Source organism: Euphorbia lathyris, chromosome 1, assembly GCF_963576675.1.
Source record: "Euphorbia lathyris chromosome 1, ddEupLath1.1, whole genome shotgun sequence".
Lineage (NCBI taxonomy): Eukaryota > Viridiplantae > Streptophyta > Magnoliopsida > Malpighiales > Euphorbiaceae > Euphorbia > Euphorbia lathyris.
In genome coordinates this window covers 66,398,077-66,408,470 of record NC_088910.1, presented here as the reverse complement: position 1 = coordinate 66,408,470, position 10,394 = coordinate 66,398,077, and the positions used below count along the sequence as shown (strand labels likewise).

At 33.4% G+C, this 10,394-nt stretch overlaps 1 protein-coding gene across 7 annotated transcripts; it reads left to right on the top strand.

Moving 5' to 3' along the window:
* Positions 1 to 459: 459 nt before the first annotated feature.
* Positions 460 to 8,943, top strand: LOC136200491 (nuclear transcription factor Y subunit A-7). Of its 7 annotated transcripts, none has more exons than XM_065990881.1 (7): positions 460 to 633; positions 2,762 to 2,976; positions 4,692 to 4,755; positions 5,570 to 5,727; positions 6,794 to 6,910; positions 7,018 to 7,182; positions 8,262 to 8,943. In XM_065990881.1, the coding sequence occupies exons 3-7, from the start codon at positions 4,728 to 4,730 to the stop codon at positions 8,448 to 8,450; spliced, it is 657 nt and encodes a 218-aa protein (XP_065846953.1). In that variant the 5' UTR covers positions 460 to 633; positions 2,762 to 2,976; positions 4,692 to 4,727; the 3' UTR covers positions 8,451 to 8,943. The 7 variants fall into 7 exon arrangements, with proteins under 7 accessions (XP_065846953.1, XP_065846947.1, XP_065846941.1 ...); XM_065990875.1 differs by having other exon boundaries at positions 2,757 to 2,976; XM_065990889.1 differs by having other exon boundaries at positions 463 to 633; positions 2,757 to 2,976; positions 5,582 to 5,727.
* The last annotated feature ends 1,451 nt before the right edge of the window (positions 8,944 to 10,394 follow it).

Here is a 10,394-nt window from a genome sequence, read left to right as displayed (position 1 = left end):
TTAACACCTTCTTAAACAAAGTTTAGGAAGATAAATATTTTAGTATTAAAAAATAAGATATAAATTTAGCCTCGTAATTATTGGAGGAGGGCGAATTGAGTCTCTACTTAACGTTTACTAGACGGTGCAATTTGAAAGACTCGTTAACATAAATTTTCTTTTTCATATTAATTTCATATTTTGACTACTCTACTTTCTAGTATTCTGACCATATATTAAAATTGTACATGTTAACAAAGAAAAAAAAAAAACTATGTTCCTAAACTTGAAATTGCAAGCATTTATAAATATTAGGTTAAAAACTGTACAATTTTCTACATAAAAATTATATAGACTCTTTAAATAATGCTAAAAATTTGTACTTGATCACTAATTTTTACATATCAAACGTAATTAAATAAGGAAGTTATAAGAAAAAGGAGCGTTTGGATAGGAAGGGTAAATGGAAATTTGACGAGTTTTATTCCAAAAAGAAGTTTGAACCAAAGATAAAAAATTTCATTTCCCCCAAAACTGAAACAGAGAATTGTATGTTGTTTCCGCAATTCCCTTTCTGCGCCAGCTGCCACACCACACCACTAAGATTTTCCATCATCACTAACACCACACCGACCATTCTCTCCAATCTCTGAGGTTAGTTTTCAATTTCCCAACCCTAATTATATTCATTTTCCCTTCGATTCTCTCTCAATTCCCACTCTCTCTTTGCGATTTTTTCGTTTTTTGGAGAATAATTTCTTTTTTTTGAAACACATCGTTTGTGTTTTTTTTTTCTCTTCTAAGTTTTAAGGATAAGTGTGTGATTTCGTTATTGGCATGATGAATTGGTTAGCGTGGATTAATTGAGAAATGAAGTCTTCTGCAATTGCTTGTTTCTTATTGATAGGTCAGCTTTTAGGATTCATTCTCAGTTGATTCCTGGATCTTGCGAGGTTCATTTAGTTTAGGTTGTGGGGTCTAGTTGAGTTCAAGAGCTGACTTTTCTCAGTATTTATGTTGATTTAGTTGAAAATCATAGCTGCATCAATTGATCAGTTTGTATAAGTGCAATTTGGTGTCTATACAGATGATGTGTTTGACGTCATTGTATCTCTTTATATAAATCATATAAGAAGTACTTTGATGAATAACTTTTGCTGAAATTGATTAATAATTGTAAATTAATTCTGTAGTCGGACTATGTTAGCCCCTCTATATTCCATGTTATAGTACCCTGTGAATTTTCGCTGCATTTTTTAATAGAGTTTGTGTTCGGTGTAGTTGCTCTCCTACAGATGGGTTTACCAGAATGAGACATCAAATTACCAATTGATTTTTTTTCCTTACACTAATGGGTCTGTTGATAACTGTTTGTTGTTGCTGTTTGTTATCATTGCTACTAGCTGTTTGTTATTAGATGATTAATAATTAGTGTTCAGTAAAATTAGGATTAATAATTAGTGTTTAGTATGTAAAATGTCTGTTATGCACATGTTTTAAATTAATCAACAAATAAATTACAAAAGTAAATAAATATAATACAAAAATTAATAAAAATAACCTAAATAACTAAATAAAATTAAACATAATGACTTATAGAACAAACCAAAACTTTATTCTTTCCTCAATGGTATTAACTTATTAAAGATCGGAACAACGCTAAAGAAAAAAACACATTTTGTGAAAAGAAGGATAATCTTGTCAAAATCAAGTAAATACAAGCAACTTTTCCTGCAAAAGCTCCAAAAATGGAGTTTGTCATGAAAAGCTCCAAAAAGCTAATTTTTCTATAAAAAAAAAAAGCTAAAAGATGCGGTTGTATAAACCTGACCAAACACTAAATTTTCTGCTTTTTTGTAGTGAAAAGCTATAAGCAGCTCCGAAAAGTTGAAACAAATACCCCCTAAATGTAATAAGAGTTTGAAGTCATGCACTAAAGTTTCATGCTCCCTTTATATTTGTAATCTCATTAGAGAAAACTAATACGTACTAAGAGCAGATTATCTACTGCTAATAGTTGCTTATGATATTATCAGAAGAAAAAACTGTTGCTTATGTTTAAAATTTTAATAATGTTCTCTTTTTTAAAATGTCAATAAGCATGTATCATTATCTAAAGCAAAACAATCACGATTCTTCCTTCTGAACATGCTCGCGCACTAACAAATTAATTACGTAATCAAAAAATTGCTACGTAGTCCAATTAACATGATGATAATAGCTGAATCAATGAAACAATGGTACATAAGCTGCACCTCTCTTTCCTTTCCCCTCCTTATAAATTATTATATTGTGGTGGTGTCATCAGAACAAAATATTTATTTTTGAGTGGAGCACGTAAGTACTTTCTTGTCCTCCTTCATATTGGTGGAAAAGGCACATATTTGTGATTGGTGACTAGTATTAGCATCATAGTTCGTCTAGCTGATTTCCTGTTTGCAAGATTGTTTCTCTCTTGCATGGGATAATATATTTCTATCGATATTCTTACTCTTACCGTTTCATGTTATCTTCAGATTTAGGTGCAAATAGTTGTTTTGCTCCTTTTTGCCATATCTGTTTCATTTTTCTGTCAATTTTTATGTATGCTTCCTGACCATATTGATCTCAAAATGATGAAGTAAGGGGAAAAAATCTTATTTTAATCTTAAACTTTATGTGCGGTAGCAAGATTATTCTCCTTTTGGAAGTTTGTGGGTTATAAATATGTATTCAATACTGGAGATTTCCATTTCCTCATATGTTTAGTAGTTTAATTTAAGCGTTGTTATCAATAGTGCAGCTGCAGACTATACAATGTGGCAGAAGGTGCACAAATTCTGGGGGGAGGATTCTTTGTGAGTAGGATAGGTTTTGATGCATGAAGCCATTCTAGGAAGATTATAGCTACTGAGACAACTGTATTTGGGAAGTACATAACTATATATACATAGTTCTCGATTCTTACAAATTAAAAGCTATATATACCATTAGATTGCTACAACCTGAAGAGTTTCAGTTAAGTCTTCCTCAATCACATAGTTCAATATGATTGTTGATATTCTAGCCTGAACTATAGAAAAAATATTTGAATTTGATGATATAAATGTGGAAAGTGAAGGATGTTGCTCAGTAATCGACGAATGTGAAAAAATAAATAAATTAGGTGTATTTTATGACTTGTGATTCAAATATGGAACAGTTGAAATAACATGCTTCTACAACTTCATGAGGCACTTGAATCTCATGATGTTATGGTTGGGTAGAGGCAAGAACCCACATGATATGGCTTGCAGAAATTGTGCCAGTTTTCTTGGATGCATTTATGTAAACTAGTGATACAATCACTTGTTGCAAGGAGTAGTTGTGAATGACTGAACCTTTTTACTTCAGGAAAGGTCTTCCTTTTTATATATTATCTTCGTAACATTTTTGAAAGGGGCTAAAGGTCTAATTTCTGTAGGCATTATGGCATGATTGCAAGATGCAAATATTTGTCATGGGATCCAATTTAGGGATATTCCAATATCATATTAATTGATGTTATTGTTGAATATTTTTAATGAATGAATAGGTGCTGGTGAGTAATTTGACCCTCTTTGTTAATATACCAATTGACATTACAATTATTTACAATATGCTTTTCCCTGTATTTGTTTGGCTCTCCTTTTTTGTCTGTCTATGAACACTTCTCTTCTCTTCACTTCTTTTTCTTTTCCTTCTCGTTCACTAAAGAAAAAAGTTGATGCAGTCTGTTACATCTACCTATTGACAAGGCAATTTGGCAAAAATGTCACTCCTAATACTTAGTCTTTTTTTTTTTGGAAACCCTGAAAGTGTTAATGGTGAATTCAGCCAGTGGAACTAAAGTGAGCTACTGTCTTGTCATTCTATATTTAGACAGAAGACCACAGTCATATTGGCAGCATCAACATGTGGGGTTGGCATTTTTTGGGTTTGTCTAGATTTATTTCAGCAACATGGATGGAGATCAAGTGAACTAATTTTGGGTTCTATGTTTACATTGGCAGTAATTATACTGTAATCCTGATTTTCCATCATAATTTTTTTTGTTCTCATTGTTTCTTGTGTGGGGGAAAGATTTTGTTAGCTACTCCTTTAAATAATTAGATCCTGGAACGGAAAGAGAGTAAATCTTAGAAATTTGAATTTCTGTACTTCCTTTATCAACGCAAGTGCATTGTGCAAATGAATTTTAGGGGAATGTGAATGAGAGTTCTGAATTCTAATATAAATCTGTGCATAGCAAGTATGAAGGTGATTCCTAGAAAAAGTTTTTCTCGCCTTATTTTCTCATCTAAATTTATAGATTATCATGTATTTATTAAGTCATTAGCATTAGATGGGGGCTGTTATATCACCGTAAGCAGGACTGTTTGCATTATTGGCCCTTGTATAATGTTTTAACAATCAAAAGATGGTAAAAGAAAAAAATCTCTATGACATGGCTTCTTCCCATGCTTTTGGATCTCCCTATACCAATTGGTTGATTATCTTGCTCCTGCATATTTGAAAGATCACTTACAGCTGTCAGCTCTTCTATTTTTGTTGAAACGGAAAATTGCCTTGTAGTAATGAATTATGAAGCTTTTGTAATTTTCATTGTCACTGAAAGCTTTTTGTTGTTTTATGTGTTGGATGTCATTTAGCTATAGCCTCTCTTAAGTGCTTCAGTATCACATTTAACCTGAATATTGTAATTGTTCTGCCAGATTGAATATTTTGGATTCTGAGTGAATAACAGCCTCATGACTTCTTCTATGCATGATCTTTCAGGTACTTTTACTGAAATATCTATTAAATGAGTGGCTTAATGGTATCTGTGTTAGCATGCAATATTTTGTCAGGAATTGAAGCTTTGCTATTGTTTGGTTGCTTACTACTGTAAAAAAATTCTATGGAAAAAATGAAGATCTTTTGCTGGTGTAAGAAGCTGCCTATGCTATTGAACTTTCTTGTAAAAGAGTGGAGTCCTAGTAGGTTTCAATTTTGTTCTAGGAGTTTTCAGGTTCTTTTAGTTTATGTGCAATTGGGAGTGTGCTTTGGATCATTTATTTATTTAGTGATGACCTAAAATCCTTACGGTATTGAATGTTCTGAAACCAGCAAGTTATGAATTTCTTGGGCTATGGCAATTCCCTTTGTGCTAGATATGGTCTTCATACTTATATACCTACATTTGGAAGTTTGTGAACTAAGTCTGAAACTTAGTTAATTAGACACTCCTGTGGTCTTCAATCAGGTTTACAATGTTTGTAGTTTTGTGCTATTATGACGATTAGCACTTGAGAGTGTAAACTAAAGGATCTTGTACTTGCTAGAAGACAGACTCTGCAAGCTGTTTAATTTGATTGCCTTTTGGAAGTTTGTGAACTAAGTCTGAAACTTAGTATAGTTAGACACTCCTGTGGTCTTCAATCAGGTTTACAATGTTTGTACTTTTGTGCTATTATGACAATTAGCAATTGAGAGTGTAAACTCAAGGATCTTGTACTTGCTAGAAGACAGACTCTGCAAGGCTGTTGAATTTGATTGCCTATTTTTTATGTCTATATTACTTTTTATGCTTAACAATATGATACTTAAGAAGATGGTTGGTCAGATAATAGTGAAGCTAGTGAGCAGCAGAACAATTCAGAATCTCAGATTCAGTCATCTCCTTCTGCAACTGCACTATTGCACCCTGGGATCTCAACCCAAAATGTTCAGTACTCAACAACTCCACATCTTGGCTCAGGGCACACCATGGTATTTTGTTTTCAAATGTATTTTTTCCTGTCTGGGAGTGTGTATTTCAAATCAATGTTTAGATCTTTGTCTTTTGTATTCATTTGTTGGTTTGATATTTGTATTAATAGCTAGAAAGTAGCAATTTAGATATCGGAAATGTTTTCTCAACATGATCAATTCTACTCTGGCATAATATATGATGAACTAGGGATAAGATTGTTGATTTGAGGTAGGCAAGGATTCTCTGACCTCATTATGTATCTACTAAGAGAGACCCATTTTAAAAATCTTGATGCAGAATACAAAGAGAAGATGAATACCATATTATCTTTGATATAATATCGTAAAAAGATATTGTTGACAACTCTTGCTGACACCCCAAATCTCTCCCATCCTAATAAATATTTTCCTCCCCCCAGAAGTCCTTCAAGTGAACATATTTCACTAATTGCAACAACAAAGCGTTAGTCCCTACTAGTCGGGGTTCAGTATATCAGTCCCTCTTTTTCAGTTAGTAACTGGAAAAGTTAATTCTAAAATTTTTCATGAAACAGAACAATGCAATCTACAGCAGGATTTTGTCAGTGTAACCTTATTAGAGACAGAATATACACACGAAATGATTTTCATGTCTCTTCTGTATTTTATTAGAGCTTATCAGGTATGCGTAGTGAAAACTGGAGTTTCAATCTCACTGAGAGTGTTAAGACTTCCATGTGTGACTTGTAGTTCCATTAAGGGATTTCATATGTTAGGTGTAATTTGTTTGGTGGTCTACACATGGTCTAGATCTTCTGGTATTTGTGAGCCGTCTTCATACTGTTTTGCTGATTTCAAATAATTACATGAATGTTAATGAAGAAGCATGAATACAGATTGTTTGTTTACTATTTCACTGTACCCTTGCTTTTGGGGGGGCTCTCATAATCCCATCCCTTTGTGTATATCATTGGTTTCTAATTTTCATCTTAAAAGCATGGTCTTTCCTTTGGACAAATGAATAAAAAATCTTAATCCAATATGCTCTGGCCAAATAAATGTTCTTTGACATACTAACTTCCGTCCATGACTTATGGAATTAAAGGCAGCACCAGCACCAGCACCAGCAGCTTACCCATATCCAGATCCCTATTATAGAAGCATATTTGCTCCTTATGATGCTCAGCCATATCCTCCACAGCCCTATGGTGGACAGCCAATGGTAATTTACGTTATCCTATGACACATTCTTGAACCCCTAGTTCTTTTTGAAAGCTAAAGTCTTTTCTAACATGTACTTCATGATTATATAATATTAATTTGCTGCAGGTTCATCTTCAGTTAATGGGAATTCAGCAAGCTGGAGTTCCTCTGCCATCAGATGCAGTTGAGGAACCAGTATTTGTCAATGCAAAACAATATCATGGTATCTTGAGACGTCGAAAAATCCGTGCTAAGGCTGAATCAGAAAACAAAGCCCTCAAGTCTCGGAAGGTTTGTTCTTACCTTTCATGTGCAAATGTCATGTGTCTTGCGTTTGATATTATGCTTGCCATGCATGGTTTATTAGGATCTCAAGTGCAGAAATTGAGCCTTGTGTAACTATGCTTTATCTGTTACTAATCCTGACAACTGCTCTAGATGCATCCGGTGTTAGGCTGCTAATGCCTCTCATCTTGAACGTGGTGAAGTCAACCACCATGTCTAGGCTGCTGGAGTGATTCTAAGTATCATCTGAATGCGAGTGATGGCGGACAATGATGAGAAAAGCTTTGGCCATTTGATATTAGGGTTAGAATTGGATGGAATTCAGCAGAGTGGAGAGCAATTAGCTAGCCTCCTGTTAGTAACTTTTAGGTCTCACCCCTAACCGCAGTAGGGTTAGAATTTAATACTTAACAATTTAAGAAGCATAATTTCAGGAATCAATAAGTATATGGAGAGCATTACCATTTGCAAGTACAGGTTATACTTATACAACTATCAAATTCTTTTTTTTGGCTCCAAGTCTACACCTGGCCTCCTAAATATGAAAAATGTTTTTTTTTTCGGCTACTACATTAATTATGAAGTGTATTAACATTGAGAATGTAAAAGGACAGTATTGATCAAATAATATGATAACACAGCTGATGCTGGCTGACTAAAACAATTAACCCACTCCTGCTACACATATGTGAATAGTACACTGCAGTTACTCTTTGCACTTGCATTCTTGATTATACTATACCATTTTTGCCAAATGAAGGGAGATGATTAATAAACTCTCTGTTGTTTGTCCCATATCTTATGTAAACTAAAAAATGATCTTTGTTTACTCAAAGAAATTATCAAATTTATTATTAAGCTGCTGATGCTCAAGTGTCTTTTTTGAATGATCTTCGTTATAATTCCTATCTAAAATGACTTTCTATTGAAAATCTTACAGTCAACTTATTGACCATTGAACTTCATTTATTTATTTATTATTATTATCGTTACTATTATTATTTTACATACCGCACTCTAGACTTTTTCATTCTGATTAGTTTTGATATTGGATTTTTATGTCTCAACTTATTCAAATCTTGCAGCCATACTTGCATGAATCTCGACATCAACATGCATTGAGAAGAGCTAGAGGAATGGGGGGTCGGTTTCTCAATGCGAAGAAAGATGAGCATCAGGAACAGAATGAAGTGGATTCGGGTGACAATTCACAGTCCAATATCAATCTTAACTCTGATAAAAATGATACTGCTGCATCAGATGGGAAGTCATGAGATAGAGGAAGTTGGTTTGATGTGCACCAGGCCCGGATATTAGGTATTACAGGTAATGACCAGTAAAGCCATCCCCTAGTAGTCAGTATAGCTTCACTCAGGCTCTTTACTTACAAGTCATTAGTATGTATAGCTTTCTCAAGTAGTCTGGTTGTAGGGAGGTTGCAAAGGTGAAGCAGGCAGTGTAATTAAGGGGGGCATGGATAGTTATCTTATTTATTTGAATTTTGTTTTTGTTTCTTTTTCCTTGCTCAGGAAGAGAGTGATGGTTAGGTTTTTGTGTGCAGTCATTTGTGTGCTTTTAAGAATGTGGTCAATTTAGAGCCACTTCTAAAAATTTGTAGTCTATGTTAATTGGTTGGGTTGATTATGCATAGGTAGCGTAGTGAAGATTAGGTTGGCTCTTTTCAGGTAGCATTAGCTCCTTCCTTCATTACTAAATATTAATAATGCGACTCTTCTCATAAATTGGATGTTTTGATTATTCTTGGTAGTTCTGCTTTGCATGGTGGCACTTTCATGTTGCACAAAGTCTGGTATGCAATCAACTCAGAGTCTATTGTTCATAAACGTGAGCCCATAATTGGCAACTCACTTTTGGTATAGTAGGAATGTGATGGTTTTTGGATTAGATCTTTTTCAGGAGAATAACATGATCTCTATTTTTAGGAATTTAAGATTGGTTGGGTGGTTAGTGTTTCTATTTGCTAAAGTTTACGATAGGTTTTACATTCATTTTTTTTTATTAATGTATACAACCAAATCCTTATTTGAAGTTTGATAAACGCTTCTGATTATTTAGGTCCACCTACCAAGAAAAAATATTCGTGATTCTTAAAATTCTAATCTAGTTGAAGGTTACTTTATATGCATCATTAGGAATCCTATTATTGCCAAGTCTATCTTAGCAGCATAACCTACATCAAGTTTGCTCTACAGTTTGTATATCAGTATTGATTTTAATCTGAGAGAATTTGATTCGAGGTTCCCGAGCTAGAATTATGCTCTAGAATTTATATAAATTACAATTTTAACGTACCTGGACTTCTATAAGTATAATATTACAAAATCTTTTGGCTAAAATTAATTTAAAATTGTGACATTGTGCACATATTTCGTATCAGTGTTGTTCGTGTCGTTTACCTGGATCTTGAATGAGCAAAGACCAAATGAATTTGATCATTTACCGTTAGATCTAGGCTCATTATAATCCTACGGTGGATATTCAAAGCATCTTAAGATGTAGAAGCATTTTAAGATGTAGATTTAATGAGCCTAGATCTAATTGATCATTCAGTGTCTAGGTGAACGCTACTGTATTTCGTATACTGTATTTTATTTTCTCTGATTTTTATTTTTTCTTTATGAGATGTTTTGACGATAAAGTAGAAACATATTTTCATCAAATTTCATCTAAGGGTAATTTAAGAACAATGAAAAGTTCAGTTGAAAGTGTGTGGATATATATATATATATATATATATATATATCTTTGACTAAACGGGAATTTTATGTTGTATTTATATAAATTTTATGTATTTTTTAAATGTGGAGTTGAAGTTAGGGATTCAGTAGGGTTCAGTGACAGGATTAGGGGTTGCATATGAAAATTATCCATGCATAGTAGTGCAAATTGCTAATGTTTATTAGTGCATAATGTTCTGGCCCTAGGATTTAGTTATGGGAATGGTATGATTTTGTAGTTGGTTTGGAAACGGCTTGTCTGAAGAGATTATTTCGATCTCCTTTACAACTTGTTCGCTGGAAAATGTTACTTATTCTTTTCATATAAATAGTACATGTCAGCTATTAATATGAAGTGGATCTTTAACCATTAGCTTGAGCTTTTAGTTGAGTTGGTTCCATGACATAGTATTAGAGCTAGTGTGACCAAGTGGTCCAGAGTTTCAATTCTAACAGTCCCATTTGTTGAGTTATTTGTAG

Coding starts and splice junctions, on each gene's coding strand:
- LOC136200491 (XM_065990881.1), top strand. CDS start 4,728: ATGACTTCTTCTATGCATGATCTTTCAG. Junction 5,728..6,793: donor TTGGCTCAGGGCACACCATG/GTATTTTGTTTT, acceptor ATGGAATTAAAG/GCAGCACCAGCACCAGCACC. Junction 6,911..7,017: donor CCTATGGTGGACAGCCAATG/GTAATTTACGTT, acceptor AATTTGCTGCAG/GTTCATCTTCAGTTAATGGG.